Below are 19,045 nucleotides of genomic sequence, written 5' to 3' on the forward strand. Positions count from 1 at the left end.
GTAAGTAAATATTTCATTAAAAAACACAAAGGGGCAACAACAGTGCATGGTAACTTGTACAATATAGTGTATACCAAATGGTAAAAAGAGCAAACCTGAAGTGATTCTGCATCAGTTGTCATCAAGTTGGTTATTTTCCCAGATGCAAACTTCTTGCGAGCTGCATGAGTTAGCCTTAACGATTTACGAAATACAGCAGCAACCTGCATAAATTAAGAACCATATATAAATATATGCAAACCATCAATACCTTCAGCACTGGCATGAAACTTAATAAGAAAGTGAGTTCAACTTTGCCTAGCATTAGTAGAACTGGGATCTTATAACTTCACTGACCCCCGTGCATATGATCCAGTAAAATATGACCACACTACCTAATATTACGAATTGCAATGGAAGGAGAAAGCATTTCCAATCCCAATCCCTTTAATATTTTACATACCAAACCCGTACCAAAATGTATTAAATTTAAAGAATTACATCCTGTTTACATTTGGAAAACCCAAACTAAACCATTTATCTTACGATGAGTTGGGTCAGGTTAACCTAATTGTGAACATCTGAAATACTATTTAACTAAATTTAAGCATTAATCAGCACTTTTTACTAAATTAAACAATATTAATAGTATGATCCAAAATCAACAAGCACCATAACCACTCAATTGTCATAATAATTCATTATGTTCAAACCACTAAAAAAATACTGAAAATTCAATATAATTTTATGAATTGTTAATCAGGTAGGGTTCAAGTATCTAATGTACAAAACCCAAAACCTTCCCAATGTACTGAATTTTTTGTTGTTAAGAAGATCATCCCCTTTCTCACTCGATAAATATACAAACATACAAATTACAACCTTGGTAAAATAAATAAATAAATTTATTTCCAAATTTTAGACATCACTAAGTGCAAGAACAGATCCATGAACTACTAAAGTTTCCACTAAAGAAATTAAAAAGGCCAGCCTGTTTCACACCAATAGGTGAAGCTTACAAGAAACTCTGAGACAATGAGGGGTAAAACTAAAGTAGAATTCTGTAGGTATGGTACCTTATGTTTCCCAATTAAATTCAACCATGTGATTGTATTGACCACATGGTTGCATTTAATTGCCATTTGAAAATAAAACACTGTTTTTGTTGTATTGGTCAATACAACCATGTGGTTAATTTCACTTAGGGAACCTAAGGTACAACAGCAAAGAACTGTACCTTAGTTTTGCCTAACAAAGAATGAGCATGTTTTCATCAAAGGACTTGCTGCAAGCTCAAATAGTGACAAATCCAATATGAAACCAGAGATCTAATTTGAAAACTTCATGGATAATAGTTTGAGGTAAGAAGATAAGCTAGCAAACAAAAATCTGAATAGCACCAAAACTGGCAGTAAGCAAAAAATATTTAATTATATTATGCTTTTAGTTATTTTTAAGTCCAAGTCCTTTCTTTTTATAAAAACGATAGAATTTTAATCTATGGTGTCTGCTCCATGATAATTGCTTTTTATCATTAGGCCAAGACACCTATTGGTTTTTGGTGAAGACGGGCTATGAATTCCAAATCTCTTATTCAATGACATAAGAGACTATTTATTGTGTCTTTCTTGGCTTTAGGGTTTAGTGAGACCCCTAGAGCGTGAACTGAGCTTTGTTGCAAATCCAAATTATTTTGAAACAATACCAACGACTTACTTCCCCCCAGTAAAATAAACCTGTAAGATATTGCAAAAGAGGCAAAGCTTATTGGGAAATACATAAATAAGCACCAAAATCATGTCATGAGGATCAAGAAAAAAAAAAACCATTTAAACAAAAGAAGTTACCAACGTTGACCTCAGCCGGTAACCAACACGCGTTACATTCTGAAAATACTGGGCTTCGCATAACACACCAAAAACCTGGAGAAAATTACCGTGTCAGAAATTCTATGTGCTTCTTGATAAGTCAATTATTCCAAATTTTCAGCTTATATTACGAAGCTTTTATGGAAAGAGGTTATGCCAATAGTAGAAAGCGCTACTTCTTATTAAAAGCAAGTAGTAGATAATTGTAAGACATGTTGACTATAAGATGAAATTACCGAGACAACAAATGTTTAGAAAAAGCCGTTAAAATGAAAGGGAAAGAGCATAGGAACATTAATGAAGCCACATAGATACTTTTTCCAAGGCACCTGCATTATTATTTTAAGATTCCTACAGTAAGAATAAAACAACAGGATATGCCATGATCTTTTTCCTTAGAAATCCAAATATGAAATGTATTACAAAACCTACAAAATATCCAAAAGTCTATACAAGAACGCCTTACTTCAGGAATCAAACCATTTGTATGATCCTTTGATAGAAAGAAATCACAAAAAGGGTATGTTGCTGACATTTTTAATGACCAATGGCTAACCATGGCTCTGATGGGTGGAAGGGACATGGATGGAATATAATGAAATAGAGCCACTTTGAGGTTCCCTATGGAATGAGGCATGGAACGGAGCCACTACGAAGAAAGTTATATCCTCGATAATATCATTTCTCTTGATGAGGAAGGAGGCCTGCCTTCTTATATTTCTACATCTAGGATCCGAATTTTAGAAAAACCAAGTCAATTGGATTTAGAGAGATCATGAGATGAGAGTAAAAGAACAGCTTAGGAGAGAGATTTTCAGCTTTGCCATTTTGCAGAGGCACTGAAAATTACAAGAAAATTTTCTGTAAATGAAATTCATCAACAACAGAGAACTTTCAAACACACAAAATAGAAATCTAAAAGGTGGTAACATCCAGAGATATGTGTAGAACCAAATTCAATAACTCTAACATCTACATGTTTAAATGTATAACATTTAGGTTCTTTTAACTGAATTTAATGAAGAATGAACAGTTCAGAACCAAAAAGTTTGATTTAGTCCAACAAATTCTTATTGCATTATCAAACTGCATTATAATAATTTTTTTTAGTTCTTGATCAATTTTCAATGTGGCCCTGCAAGAGTCAGAAAAGAAACAGAAAGCTAGAAACTAAATCAACGAAGTGGCTCTCATCAATTCACGAGGCAAGGGATCTGCACCATGCATATGTGATTAAAGCAGCAATACTATGATAAGCATACATGAAAGTTAAAGGTAATCAATATCTTCACATACATAGATAATGAAGAAACAAAAAGAGAGGACTCGTGTCATACCACTCCAACAAATATTGAGAAGGCATAGATGTACCCAATCCATGCTGGATCCCCCCGTTGCATTGACTGCAGATAATTCATCAAATAAATCAAGTTGTATACTTTGAAGGAGCATCTGACAAGGCTGTCATAATGCTATTTTTTTACCAAGTTTAAATATATAAAGAATTGATTTGACACTGTTACAGTAAAATAAGGACATAAACATCCCACCATGAAGTAGTGTCTTCTAACTAACCCAAATCACTAACAAGATAAATTAATTAACAGCAATCATAATATGTGCAATTTTTTTTATAAATAATGAATTTTATTAAGACCAAAAAAGAGAGTCGCCCAAGTATACATACGATGGGGAAAAAATAATCAAGCCCAAATTACGATGATCTATCAAATCATAAACAGCACACAGAGTATTTTCCCACAACTGACAACCAATCCAACATATTTTTAAAGAAAAATAATTTAAGATCTGGCAAAGATCTCTCAGAATCCTCGCAATCATAATATCTGCATTGTTACAGTCATGCATGGCGAACCTGTTCATCCTTGTCTAATAAAACATTAACAATAATATAACCATTGTTTGCATTTTACATCTGCTCAGTGACAGTGGTCTTTAAAATTGAAATTACCAATTCCATTTTGGCCCTTATTAGTCACTCATCTAAACTTAATGCTTCATTCCTTTTGAGACAAGGTCAAGCCTTCATTTCATTATTCAAAAGATCGTAAGAGCTTCAAGCAGCAGTAAGCACATATAAAGCTCAAATCTGTACAGATACATAGTTTAGTTCTTATATATATTAATAAATAGTTCCATAATCAAATAGAAGAACTTTCAAGACAACAAGTTGGTAGGCCAGCCAATTGTTTGGTAAATTGCTCAAGACCTGATATGTTTGAACATTTATATCTCATTTATCAAAGGGGCACGTAATAATTTATGGATCCACACGATCAGAAAATCATGAGTCCTGACCACAATAACTTGAACTCATAAACATGATTAACATCACCAAAAATTGATGAGTACTATTACTGTGGGGCCCGAAATTTGAGGTCCCAGCCCACTTTGTATTTAGGGCCCAAAACCCAGGCCGAGGAGCCCTACTGCCAAGGACGCGCAACGAAAGCTCCTTGAAGGCCCAGGGATGTGGCCGAGGACGACTTTACGTCCAACATCTCACAAAAACGCCTGAAGAAAAGGACAGATTCAGTACAAGAGCAGCACGAAGGAGAAAGCTGCCAGCACCTTAATGTGGAGCCCAGCACCTGACAAACCCATACTCATACCATGCTATCCAGCTTTTCCCAACCACTCTGACGTGAGGATTGACAAGACAAGTAACCACCCCGAATAAGGAGAAACGGACACGTAGGTGAAGAATGGGAAGGAAATACTAGTATAAAAGGGAAGCTCGCTGCATTGACAAGAGGCGGCCCATGAACTAAGGGGAGAGGAGGAGGGAGACCCATAAAAAAAGAATGAATGGCGAAGAGGAGACGCTCCTCAGACTAAGTCCAAGGAGATAAACCTTTCAAACCCCATCCGTGTAAGGCTTAGCCCTACAGGCTAAATCCACCTTCGAATGGGCTTCCATGGAAATCCTAACTAAACCGTTGCCCAACGACCAAGGTCCAGCCTTTCCAAACCCACTCTCTACAAATCATATTATTCGGGCCCTTTATATACGAGCCCAATATCATCCTTGGGTCGTTAAAAATTGTGTCCCTACAATTGGCGCCGTCTGTGGGGAGCTTGCACGTTGGCGCAGGTTGCGGTGGAGTCAACTCTATGGCAAGCAGAGGTTCGTGGGGTTTCTTCCATCTCCGGCGACATACAGTTGTTGCTCCGACATAAACTTCTGCTAGGGGCTACGCCTTGCAGTGCCAAGGGCGCGAGTATTTCTAGGGGCTTCTGGCCTCAAGCCAACTCTCTCCGCCCTAGTATAGGGGCTTATGGTCGAAAAAAAAAAAGTAAAAAAAAAAAAAAAAAAAAAAAGGAAAATTACAAGTTTTGGACGGAACCAAGGCCTTGCATGGTCCTCGGACTCAAGCCTATGGGGAAACCAAGTACAAAAGAGAAATCTTACAAGTTTTGGACAGAACCAAGGCCTTGCATGGTCCTCAGATTCAAGCCTATGGGGAAACCAAGTACATAAAAGAAATCTTACAAGTTTTGGATAGAACCAAGGCCTTGCATGGTCCTCGGACTCAAGCCTATGGGGAAACCAAGTACATAAGAGAAATCTTACAAGTTTTGGACAGAACCAAGGCCTTGCATGGTCTTCGGACTCAAGCTTATGGGGGAACTAAGTACATAAAAGAAATCTTACAAGTTTTGGACAGAACCAAGGCCTTGCATGGTCTTCGGACTCAAGCCTATGGGGAAACCAAGTACATAAGAGAAATCTTACAAGTTTTGGACAGAACCAAGGCCTTGCATGGTCCTCGGACTCAAGCCTATGGGGGAACCAAGTACATAAAAGAAATCTTACAAGTTTTGGATAGAACCAAGACCTTGCATGGTCCTCGGACTCAAGCCTATGGGGAAACCAAGTACAAAAGAGAAATCTTACAAGTTTTGGACAGAACCAAGGCCTTGCATGGTCTTCGGACTTAAGCCTATGGGGAAACCAAGTACATAAGAGAAATCTTACAAGTTTTGGACAGAACCAAGACCTTGCATGGTCCTCGGACTCAAGCCTATGGGGAAACCAAGTACAAAAGAGAAATCTTACAAGTTTTGGACAGAACCAAGGCCTTGCATGGTTCTCGGACTCAAGCCTATGGGGAAACCAAGTACATAAGAGAAATTTACAAGTTTTGGACAGAACCAAGGCCTTGCATGATACAAGCCTATTTGGACAGAACCAATGGTCCTCGGAGCCTATGGGGAAACCAAGTACAAAAGAGAAATCTTACAAGTTTTGGACAGAACCAAGGCCTTGCATGGTCCTCGGACTCAAGCCTATGGGGAAACCAAGTACATAAGAGAAATCTTACAAGTTTTGGACAGAACCAAGACCTTGTGGTTCCTCGGACTCAAGCTTATGGGAAAACCAAGTACAAAAGAGAAATCTTACAAGTTTTGGACAGAACCAAGGCCTTGCATGGTCCTCGGACTCAAGCCTATGGGGAAACCAAGTACATAAGAGAAATCTTACAAGTTTTGGACAGAACTAAGACCTTGGGTGGTCCTCGGACTCAAGTCTATGGGAAAACCAAGTACAAAAGAGAAATCTTACAAGTTTTGGACAGAACCAAGGCCTTGCATGGTTCTCGGACTCAAACTTATGGGGAAACCAAGTACATAAGAGAAATCTTACAAGTTTTGGACAGAACCAAGACCTTGCATGGTCCTCGGACTCAAGCCTATGGGGAAACCAAGTACAAAAGAGAAATCTTACAAGTTTTGGACAGAACCAAGGCCTTGCATGGTCCTCGGACTCAAGCCTATGGGGAAACCAAGTACATAAAAGAAATCTTACAAGTTTTGGACAGAACCAAGGCCTTGCATGGTCCTCGGACTCAAGCCCATGGGGAAACCAAGTACTTAAAAGAAAAATTACGTTACATGAACCTTAGAATCTATCCGAGGAGAACTACCCATTAACAGTTGGGTTAATCCCTATACTGAATGGATTCCCCAGTCTACCCTCGGATCCTCAGTACCAAAGGGATTGATGCAATATAGAGCAATATGCTACCAAAAACACTATTGGGGTCCCTCACTGCTTGGCTACCCTCTCGGATGAATTATTTAGAAGTTTATCGTTCTCGGACATTTGTCTAGCATGCATCGCACAGCGCTCGGCCATTATTCCGGTTAGTTCCAAGAGTTTAATTTATTGAGAATTACCATTGTTATACTTGATAATGTCAGTAAGTTTAAACCAGTAGGAATTTGTTTTAAGGCATTTTTCTGCTCCAAGTATCATTAAAGGCAAACGTATATTTAATATTCATTCACAAAGTAATTGCTGCCGAGAGGAAAAATATTTAGAAAGGAATAAACTCATCTTTTATTAAGATAAAGAAATAGTACAGTGTACAATGAAAAACTGAAGTAAGCTTATACTGAAGCTAACTACGTAAGTAAAAAGAAAAAATACAAGAGAATGAAGATAAAGCCGAAGAAAAAGCACAAAGGAGAGGTTGGCTGCTGTTCCGAGGAGTTGTGTAAGAAAACCATTCCTCAATACTTTTACATGCCCATAACTCAGGCAGCCAAAGAACCCAACGTGGGGCCTGCACCGTTGAAGAAAAGGTGTAGAGAGCACCTGGCTTCGGGCTAGCGCCGTTGAAGAAAAGGTGCAGGGAACCCAACTTGAGGCCTGCACCGTTGAAGAAAAGGTGCAGGGAGCCGGAAGTTGAGGAGCCCCCGCGAAAATTTGCCTACGACAAGGCAGACGGCGCTAATGGCGGAAATTCCTTCTTCTGACATACCAAAAATCTGGCATGACCAGAACCTGCTTCGGATTTTGACTAAAAGAGGGAGGAATACCATCTTCCTCCTGTCAAAACGGGGGACTGGCTTGAATCTGTGTCATCCTTGTCCGTACCATATCACCTTGAGGATTCGGTGCCTCTGAAGCGTGCGGAGACCTTTCATCCCCATCCACGCCTCAAACATCTTGCTTTGAGGCAGAGTGGCACTAGAAATGGAGATCGTGAATATGAAAGAAGAAGTATGATTCTGAAGGGAACAGGAGAGTTCATTGCAGGTGGAGTGACCCCCTACCCTATTTATACATAGAAGCAAACCGGTGGCATTTAATTCATGCAAATTTCCAAGGAATGCTACGGACAAAGCAGACTTGACTCAATTTCCAACCTCATCCTCAGCCGTAGGATTTGAAGATCCTCGTGAAGGCGCGCCTCGAGTACCGAAATGTCAAAGGACCCCGCGTGAACGAAAAATAAAGGAGTGGCCCTTATCTTGACACGCCTCCCATGTAAATGAAAAAATACAAATAATAATGGAGTTCTGGATTTGAGCGAGCCATAATGTGGGCCTAACATCACCAAAACCCTCCTCCCCAATTAAAAAGTCGGACAGCAGGATTTTGAGGGGCTATTGTGGGGCCCAAAATTTGAGGTCCCAGCCCACTTTGTATTTAGGGCCCAAATCCCAGGCCAAGGAGCCCTATTGCCAAGGACGCGCAACGAAAGCTCCTTGAAGGCCCAGGGATGTGGCCGAGGACGACTTTACATCCAACATCTCACAAAAACGCTTGAAGAAAATGACAGATTCAGTACAAGAGCAGCACGAAGGAGAAGGCTGCCAGCACCTTAATGTGGAGCCTAGCACTTGACAAACCCATACTCATACCATGCTATCCAGTTTTTCCCAACCACTCTGATGTGAGGATTGACAAGACAAGTAACCACCCCGAATAAGGAGAAACGAACACGTAGGTGAAGAATGGGAAGGAAATACTAGTATAAAAGGGAAACTCGTTGCATTGACAAGAGGCGGCCCATGAACTAGGGGGAGAGGAGGAGGGAGACCCATAAAAAAAGAATGAATGGCGAAGAGGAGACGCTCCTCGGACTTAGTCCGAGGAGATAAACCTTTCAAACCCCATCCGTGTAAGGCTTAGCCCTACAGGCCAAATCCACCTTCGAATGGGCTTCCATGGAAATCCTGACTAAACCGTTGCCCAACGACCAAGGTCTAGCCTTTCCAAACCCACTCTCTACAAATCATATTGTTCGGGTCCTTTATATACGAGCCCAATGTCATCCTTGGATCGTTAAAAATTGTGTCCCTACAATTACTAATTCAATTAACCATCTACATTTATGCATATGACAAATAAATGCACACATCAAGCTTGTAAATTGCAACGAGGTGCATCTTAGAGTTAGATGTCACATAGAAACCCCATAAAACTAAGTGATTTACCCAGTAAAGCATTGATAACATTGATAAAAACCAACAAACCTGTAGGAGTTTATTTAAGATGAGTGGCCCGACAAATTGGGAAAGATCATTGCCAATCTACAAGTTGAAAATACATTAAAAAAATGTAAAATTTTATATATTTATATAACTTACAGATTATAATAAATAAATAAAAACGAATAGGTCAACCAAATGCTGCAAGACTTCATATAATATTTGACACGTCAGCAGCCATGGCAATACAGTAATAATAAAACATATACATGTGTGTGTGTGATAAAAATGGGAGTAACTGCACTTTTGCAAATGCATATGCTTGTTACCTTCCAAAAGCCACCCCACCAAAACCTACAGGTTGCAAAAAGAGGATATCAATAATATGCTTGTATATAATAATGACAGAGGAAGGAGCGTGCAATTTAGACAAATGGCATTTTTTTTATTAAGTAACAAAACTTAATATCAAAGTGCAGAAAAGGGGCTCAACTCTATTACACAGGAGGTATCAAAGGAGATGCCCAAAAAAAAGATCATACCCAATGCACAAAGTTCCCCTTTTGAGACATTCGGGAGAGGTGATTGGTAAGCAGCTCTAGCCCCCAAATTTATATATAAATTATTATCAATAAATAATTAAAATTTTAAAAAGAAGAAGAAGAAGAAGAAGAAGAGGAAGAGAGAAGAAAACACAGGCACACAAGAAAACTATCAGAAGCTTAATGAATCCAAGAACTCTAAGCAGTCCATGGCAGTGAAAATACAAGTCGAGGTCAATTCATAAAGGGTTTTCAATAAGAACTTCCAACTTAACTAAGTCTTGTTCTTTGCCTCAAACACGCCACATTAAGCATAAGGGAGCCGCATTCCAAATGCTCCCATTAATTCTCTTACCACAATGACCTTTCCAACATGACTACAGCTCCATCACATAATAAGGCATAATCCAAGCAACACCAAACAAGCAAAAGATCAAAGACCATTATTTGTGAGCCACCACACAATGGAGAAAGTGTCACGTAAAACACTAGTACATAATAATCATTCATCTTTTCCTTAGATTATCCATTGTCATGGTCTTCCCTAATGTTACACACCACAAGAAGAAAGCTCCTCTTGGCAATACACAAGGTTTCTTTTTTTTTTTTTTTTTTGATAGGTAAGAAAGTAATATTATTAATAGAAAAAAAAGAAAAGATACACAAAGTTCACGATAGTGAACAAAGAACAACATAGAAAACAAAAAGAAATAAAGGAATCAAAAACTTATTCTAAGAGACAAAAGAAAATCAATAATAGTAGAACAATCTGAAAGACCCCAACACCAAGACCAATTGAAGAGAGTCCGCTAGCACAACTCTAACAACTGGGCCAGTGATTTCTCAATATTCTCAAAAGAACGCCGATTACGTTTAGTCCAAATAATCCACATCAAACAACCTGGTACCAAATTCCAAATATCGGAATTATATTTTCCAAGCCAATGGTGCCAACAACATAGTAAGTCTGCAACTGAACCTAGCATAACCCAATCAATCCCAAACAGCTGAAGCATATGCATCCACATTGAATGAGCTAAAGAACAAGCAATAAGAAGGTGATCCATAGATTTCTCATTACAACAACACATACAACAACGATTTGCCAAGGGGTGATCACGGAGCATAAGATTATCCAAAAAGAGAATTTGGCCATAAGTTGCTGTCCACATAAGAAATGCCACCCTTTTAGAAACCTTTACTTTCCAAATGCCCTTCCAAGGGAAATTAGGAGTAAAATCTCGAATCTTATGATAAAAAGACCGAGTGTCAAACTTCCCACTTCCATTGAGGCTCCAACAAAGACTGTCACTTCCACCACCCCTAGGAACTTGAGATTGGATCAAGTGAAGAAATGAGAAAGAAGCTGCTAACTCCCAGGACAGTGGCATGATTCTACCTGATTTCTTCCATGTTTAGAATCCAACCCTCACAATATATATTTCACAATTATTTATACCTTCCATGTTTAGAATCCAACCCTCACAATATATATTTCACAATTATTTATACCATCATTCTTCCAAACTAACTAGCCCAAGCATCTCTTTTTAATAACATCATAGCCTTAACATCTCCTCCAACATGCAATTGCTTTTCTACCTTTTCAATAATAGCACTCCAAGCCATTCACACCTTGAAAGATAAACCCAAAGGCCAACCAAGGAATGCTCCTACAATATCACCTATTGGCACCAACTCATTTTTACTCAAATTAACCTAAAAGCCTGACAATGCCTCAAAACAAAGTATGTGCCAAATTTAATTAAGTTGTTCTAAATTCACCTAACAAAAATAGAATTTTATCATTGCAAATAGTAAGTGAGAGGTTTCTTCCTCCCTCTATGTGCAACCTAGCTAAAAATACACCACCAACAGTTTTCTGTAACATCATACTAAGAACCTCCATAACTAGTGTGATACGAGTGCAAATAAAGGGTGTCCTATCTCAACCCTCACAAACTACCCAAAAAATACCAGTAGGACTAGCGTTAACAGAAATAAATAATTGAACTGTTGAAATATAAAACCAAAACTGCTTCCTCTATTTTCCATCAAAACCAAATCTACCCAACAAATAAATCTAGTCCCAATTTGCAGGGTCATATGCCTTTTCAAAGTCTAGCTTGCAAATAAACCCAAGAATACCAATCCAAATTATGCTATCAAGGCATTCATTCACAATGAGAATTGAGTCCAATGTTCAACAACCTTCAACAAAAGGGTTCCTTAACGTTTGACACAAGAATATCAATTTCACTCCTTAAAAAATTAGCCAGCACCTTTGCTTAACGTTTGTAAAAGATACACACCAAACTAATAGGATGAAAATCCTTAATTTTAACAGCACCATTCTTCTTAAGAATCAAAGTGATGGAAGTCATCTTCAAGGAATTTTCAGATTTACAAAAAATCGAAAAACATTACCATCATCATTCATACTAGATGTATCTCTCTAGTATCATTTTAAAAACATTACCATAATCATTCATACTACATATATCTCTCTAGTATTTTTTTTTATTATATGCTTTTTTGTTAAGTTAAAACCAACCAACAAAATTTGCTTTAAAAAGAGTAATCATTTTCGATATCTTGAATTAGTAATTTATTACAAAAAAAAAGGGGGGGGGGGGATATTGAGGCAGATACTGCCATAAAATTTGACCAGGATGAAGGAAGTGAATAAATACCCATGAGTATTGTGTGATCATATAATACCCAGTAAGTTAAAAGGAAAATTCATAAGGCTGTTATAAAACCAGCTATGCTCTATATACCAAAGCTTGGGCAATAAAAAAGCAGCATGTTCATAAAATAAGTATAGCTAAAGTGAGAATATGAAGATGGAATGGGAATACTATGATGAAAAGATAACGAATGAAGTCATCCTTTCATTGACAGTATGGGCCCTCATTGAAGGAAAGATGAGGAAGACGCTTGAAATAGTTTGGCCATGCATATGAAGAATGATGAATTCACACCTAAGAAAGAGCAACTTAATTTAAGAGGAGAAAGAGCAAAGAAAGCAAGGAAGCTTACAAAACTGGCAGAAGCACTGAAAAATCTATGACAAACAAAGATGCAATGGAGAGGAAAAAAACAGAGAGAAACTTAATGAATAAACTCTATAGCTTTCATAATTAATTTGCATTTCATTACGTCTAATTCATGAGCCTCTTATATGTAAAGTGAAAGAATGTCCCTGGTGTGACCATTGTATTAGAAGGCCAGAAATGTAAAATAAAAAGGAGATATCCTAAAAATGATTTGGAATGATATCTAACTGAGTTCCTTTTGCCTCAAATGAAACCAGGTATAAAACAAAAAAGCCATCATCAAGTTTATCAAAAACTTACCTTCCCCCAAGGCTATAATTTAAGGCTCTTAGAAGCCAAGGTTTAGGCTTCTGCGATTCCTCAGCCCAACATTTCTGGAACCTACAATGTTAAATAAAAGCCTTGATGCAACCTTAATATAAAAAGATTCAAGAAGAAGAAAAAAAAAACTTAAGAAGAAAATGAGCACAGACTTATTGTGCAATGTTTCAGTTCGATCCCAATAGTCTAATTTCCAGACATCTTTCTCTGTGAGAGGCCTTTTGTAGCCTAGCTTCATTATGGGATTCATCCAGGAAAAAAATATTTCTGGCAGGAAAAAAAAAAAAAAAGAGTTAATAAAGTAATTTAAATTGGTCTAAAGAGATCACACCATGATATAATTAGCATGCAACAGAAAAATGGCAGTGGGGAAAAGACAAATGGAAAGATCGAATTACTTCCCCCCATATGTCTCTTTAAGCAAACTATGTATTAAGTACTTTAAACAAGTTTTTAATGCCTTCATAAACGAAGATAAGAAAGCATTTAGCATGATGATAGCTGTTAGCCTGTTAGATAGTACAACATGGGTGAAATCACCTTGACTAGCTGACATAGCATTTCATTTTTTTTTTTAATTCCAACACTAATGATTTCTATCACTGATTCACCATCAACATGTATGGTCATTTGAGATTTTCTAAGTGACAGGCATTCAGGTCATGTAAATTGATATATACATACTTGAAAATACACTGACATGTCTCTCAGGACAAACTTGCTCTCCTCCAGGAAGTTCTTCATATGCAGCATCATCAACTGATTCAGCCCCAATTGGGGTATAACCAGGATAGGGATCCAAGCGAGGAACATATACAAGTAAAAGTATTCCAAAAAAAACCTGCATTGAAATAATCATTAATCCTTACTTTAATAAGTGGATGTTATCCCAAAAAGAAGAGAATGACAGAGTCAAAGTTCACAGAAAGTACAAGAAACAATAAGCATATGTCAAAATTTATTGTAATGCTTTGCAATGTAGCTGAGTGTTAATTAAAAAGTTTAAATCGCAAGGAATACTTGTTCTCAGTCTTCCTTGGGTCCTGAATTTAGACCATACTTTGATTTGGCCATCTTTGTGCATACATTACATACAGTTTCTTTATTGGTATGCACCCAGTGGGTTTCAAAGACTCAAATCCGTGAACTCACTCTCTATCCAAATTATGGGAGGAGGAAGAGTCATTTGAGCTACAGCATATTTATAAATTTGTGTGTGCGCGTGTATCTTAAGGGTAAGTCAATGTGTGCGCATGTACATATCTATTTGAACAAATTAATTTTCATTACTAACCTTGCAGATTAACAAGCTAGGGGTGCCAATTACTACGTTGAGAAAAAAATCAAATATGCAATGCAATTTAAAATTTGGGTTGAAAAAGTAAAACATGAATGTTGTGTAAATGATAAAAAGGAGAATCAAGATCAACCAACCTGGACAACAACCTCACTGATGTACAAATACAGTACAGAGCTGCACGAACAACACACAACTGTTAATAGGTCTTGTCCCACCAAAAAGTTCAAAATTTCTACAACAGAACTTAAGACATTTTTTTAACGAGATTGGAAGTTTGAGCTTCAACAAGAAATAAAAGTAAGAGCTCCAAAGATATTCTTCTTCTTGTTTTTTATAAGTAATATATTTTATTCAAAGAAAAGGAGATACTTCATATACACTGGAAGTTTACAAAAGAAACTCATAAAAATAAGACAAGCATATCATTCGCTACATGTGCATATTTTCTTTTGTTTCTAAACAAAAGAGAGAGAGAGAGAGAGGGAGAGAGAGAGATATGAAAAAAAACAATCATATCATCTTTAACCAATGAGGGATCCACTTCAAAAAACCAGAAAACACAAACCTATTATAGAAGTCCTTCATGGAAAGAACAAGATTGAACATCACAGCATCACCAACTAAAGCATAAATGACTCCAAATCTGACAAACCATCGAAAATCAGAGATGTATACTTTAGTTTCTACACCAATCAAGACCAGCATTGTACACCATGCAAGAGCCTCGATGAGCAGAGAAACAGTCTGTAAAAAGAGGATAAAATTAAGATACTTTGAATTGAAAACAACCAAAATAAATAAATACTGCAACAATTTAACAAACCTTACATTCATGACTTCTTAAACAAATTTAAGTGTCAACATATAAAACACTCAAATTAAACTAAAAATGAAACTGAAATCCAATATCTCCAAACATAGGGTGAGTGGATTTAAATAACTGAAATTTTCTTATTTATTTTGAAGAGTGACAACTAGTAATCTTCTAATAAGAAATTAAAATTATGGGTTTAAACCAAGATTAGTTTTTTCTTTTTTATAAGTAATAGAATTTTATTGCAAATGAAAAGGATTACTCTATGTTTACGATGAACATAAAGCACCTTGAAAAAATGCAAGCTAATCAATTAGAAGATCTAAGAGAGTTGGAAATCAAAAATGGAAGTACAGTTGGTAAAATTCCATGCTCGAGACCAATCAAACATAGTAGGGAGCAGAAAGGACTTCAATGCTCAATAGGTCTCACACTCTCCTCAAAAGTACAGCTGTTACGCTCTTTCCACAGTAACCACATCATGCACTCCGGCATCAAGTTCAAGATTAAGATTTTCTTTCAATAGTCCCAAAAGTATAATGTCAAATGCAATGTTATACATCTCATTTGTCTTTCAACAGGGAAAAAAAAATGATAATATGCCTCCTAAAAAAAGAGAAGTAATTTCAGTTTAAGATCATGACCAAAAATAATTCTCCATCGGGTCTTGTACGCATGACCTCACCCTCCAACCCATTATTTTGAGAGGAGGAAGGGCCTGTTGAGCTAGCTCATTGGCCCATAGACTTTAGTGTTCATTCACAGATTCTTCCCCAGTTCCTCTCTCTCTCTCTCTCTCTCATAGGTAAATCTTCACCTATTACTGTACAAACAGAGTGCTGCAGATCATCCTTTCAACAACAGAGAACGGTAACAGAAGAAATTTGTTTTCTTATCCTTCGTACAAGTTAACTTCTCAAACAATTATATATAGAATTCACAGCATTCTGACCAGCTCAATTTAAGAAAATTTAGTAGAACTTTTATTTGAAGTAGGAAGTACTAATAGTAAATATCATTCTTCTGAACTATAACTTGCAGTGTAATCATTTTTACCCAAAAAACAAAAACTAATCATCATTATCAATATCCCATGTCTCAGCCATTAAGGAAGTTTACAAAATGGTGAAGGAGACAAGTGAAAAGTTCAAGAAGCTAAATTGTATAATTATGCATGTACAGAACCCCCTAAGAGAGTAATATTTTTACCTTGCTTCTCAGGAAAAAAACGAAACAAAACAAGCAACTTAAAACGAGCTTACCTCAAATGGAGCAAGACCAGCCTGCCCATCTAAATTGAAGACTGAAATTCCCATGATTAATCTAAACAAAGGCTCGGCAGTACAATAAGCAGCCAATAAAGCCAACACATAGTTATACAACTTCGACCTCAGGCAGAACCTCTTGGCTTTGAAATCCTTCTTGATCAGCCATATCCGGTAGCAGCAAAGACCCAGAACAACCAAATGAGAAACACAGATAACTAGAGAGTCAACAGCACATGGTGTATATCCACCAAATGCATTCTGCACTGTCCTTGCCCACACCCCATTTGCCACTGGCTGACAATACCAATCCAGTGGCTTGAAAGCCATTTTTTTGTGTCACTCCTCCCCCAGAAAAAGTTCCAAGCTTAGAAGTACATATACTCTCCCTCTCCTAATGGAGTTGTCTTTCACAACTAATATGAGTCCAATGATTCTAAGTTTCAACAAACTAAGCTATATCCTGCAATACAATTAAACCATATTCAGCCTCATAGGAAAGACTAGCTATCAAATAATACACACACAAAACAAAACAAAAACACGTTGGACTCAAGTGAGCCTAGTATAAGTGTAAATTGTACAATAGTTGGAATAATTAACCAAGGTTTTCATGCTTGCTTGGCCTTATCAACAAGTCTCGACGGTTTTGAACATTTTAATCCAGGAAAAAACTTAAACTTAAAACAAACATGAATCAATAAAATTTTGAATTTCAGAATTTAAACACAAAGAAAATCAGAGTATAATAGCCTTCTGAAAAGTCAGAAATACAGACAAGGCTTCAAATCAGTAAATTTAGAATCTCACGCCAAAGTTAACACAAAAGCTTATGCTTTCTTGGGTCCAAAATTGTTTTTTTCAATATCAATCAGATTTGAAATTCACCTTTATTCTTGCTCATTTTTTCAGTTTCCAAACAGAGCACTAGACCCAAGAATTTTTTTCCATTCAAATGCAATAAACAGGATTCAACACCAAAAGAAAACAAGAGCAGAAGAAAAATGAAAAGTAAAAAAGGAACCCAAAAGTCACCTTTATTTTTGTGTGTGTGTGCGTAGGAGGGTGTCTTTGATGGAGTCTAGCCTAAGTAGGGCCGTAAATGAGCCGAGCTTTGTCGAGTAGTGAATGTTCAAGCTCGGCTCGACAGCAAAAATAGAATGTTCAAGTTTAGCTTGAGCTTGATACAAGCCTACAAATACTGTTCAAGCTTGAGCTCGTTATAAAATATAAAAACTTGAGCTTGGCTTGGCTTGGCTTGATTCATTAGTCAAGCCAAGCTCAAGCTCAACATCAGGCCCAAACTCAAGCTCAATATCATGTTTTTGAGCTTGTGATCCAACATAAGTATATTATCAAGTCTATATCAAGTTTATTATCTAACCTATTTGGTTTGGATGAGTAGTCTCAACTTATAATTAATTAAAGTTTTAGAAAGATATGAGTTTACTTGTTAAGCTCATATCAATTTTATTACCAAACTCATAAATAAACATAGGCTCAACTTATTTTGTTACTTTTATATCGAATCTTGGTGTTCATGAACTTGTTCATGAACAATATTTTTTACTCGGTCTCGGCTCGTTCATGAACAAGCTTTTTATCGAGCCAAGTCCGAGCTATTTATGAACGGCTTGGTTCATTTACAGCCCTAAGTCTAGGCCTTCAAGTTTGATTTTTTTTTTATTTTTTTATTTTTTGGTATTCTCTTAGATAGAATTATATTTTAGCCTAATCTAAGTATATATGTGCGTGAAACTTCCTCCTAAAAATTTGAATCCCGGTTCTTACTCCTTCACACCCTACAAGCACTTATACTTGAATAACCATCACACTAATAATGCGCAGTGAAAAATAAGATTAGTTAACAATATGTAATTGGAGAAATCATGACTATAATTTTTCTTTTTTTTATAATTAAGTTGTTACAACAAATGGGGAAAGGGGATTCGAACCTTGCTTCTCCTCATACAGAAGAACAAGCAATGTTATTGAGCTACTAAGCTTTTAACACTATCTTTAACAACATTTTATACTTTCTCAAAAAAAAAAAAAAATTTTATCTGCATCAATATAAAACATTTCTGATTCAACCCACCAACATTTAGGAATTAAATGATTCAAAACACCATGGATCCAGGATTTCTAGGAGTTTTTTTTTTCCCCATTTATATGATTGTGTACAAATTAAGGAAAGAATTGAACAAATCTAACTTTACATAACCGGACTAACCAGTGGCTGGTTACATAATCAAAATTTTCCATCTAATACATGTGTTACTAGTAGATGAAAATCTTATAATTGTCTAAGTTTTTTTTTTTTTTTTTTTTTTTTTTTTGTGAAGAATAAATGCCCAAACTATGTTGGGAATTTTGAGTATCTTATGGACCACATCAATGGCATGCCAAAGTTAGTTCCATATTTTCATGCAAAGAATAGTCCCATAGTGGACCACACTCACCACATCAATGTATACCCTTTTGTATTTTCTGCTAAATCGTAGAGGTCCCTCCCCCTCAAAGCAAATTTGGATTCTCAAGTACAACTTGTACACCACTTTTCAGTTTTCACGAGGGATGTTCATTCACGTTCTTTACTAATGCTGCAAGAGTAAAACTTTTACATCATTACTCCATTTCTCACTGAAGCTA

The 19,045-nt window shown here is 36.7% G+C and overlaps 1 protein-coding gene across 4 annotated transcripts in view; it reads right to left on the reverse strand.

The window, feature by feature from the left end:
- The window catches only part of LOC115991186 (ABC transporter C family member 2-like), a 36,306-nt gene extending 18,811 nt beyond the window's left edge, over nt 1–17,495 (reverse strand). The window contains exons 1-12 of one of the 4 annotated variants that reach the window (XM_031114924.1): nt 17,282–17,397; nt 16,391–16,856; nt 14,880–15,058; nt 14,449–14,488; nt 13,699–13,855; nt 13,167–13,281; nt 12,994–13,074; nt 9,422–9,446; nt 9,138–9,194; nt 3,185–3,250; nt 1,827–1,901; nt 96–203 (exon numbers count right to left, since the gene is read on the reverse strand). In XM_031114924.1, the coding sequence (XP_030970784.1) occupies nt 96–203; nt 1,827–1,901; nt 3,185–3,250; nt 9,138–9,194; nt 9,422–9,446; nt 12,994–13,074; nt 13,167–13,281; nt 13,699–13,855; nt 14,449–14,488; nt 14,880–15,058; nt 16,391–16,723 (1,236 nt within the window). In that variant the 5' untranslated portion in view covers nt 16,724–16,856; nt 17,282–17,397. Of the gene's footprint in view, nt 1–95; nt 204–1,826; nt 1,902–3,184; nt 3,251–9,137; nt 9,195–9,421; nt 9,447–12,993; nt 13,075–13,166; nt 13,282–13,698; nt 13,856–14,448; nt 14,489–14,879; nt 15,059–16,390; nt 16,857–16,996; nt 17,091–17,281; nt 17,398–17,428 lie in introns of those variants that run through there. The other 3 variants (XM_031114926.1, XM_031114925.1, XM_031114927.1) reach the window with 3 other exon arrangements.
- Nucleotides 17,496–19,045: the final 1,550 nt, after the last annotated feature.

Source organism: Quercus lobata, chromosome 5, assembly GCF_001633185.2.
Source record: "Quercus lobata isolate SW786 chromosome 5, ValleyOak3.0 Primary Assembly, whole genome shotgun sequence".
NCBI classification, from domain to species: domain Eukaryota; kingdom Viridiplantae; phylum Streptophyta; class Magnoliopsida; order Fagales; family Fagaceae; genus Quercus; species Quercus lobata.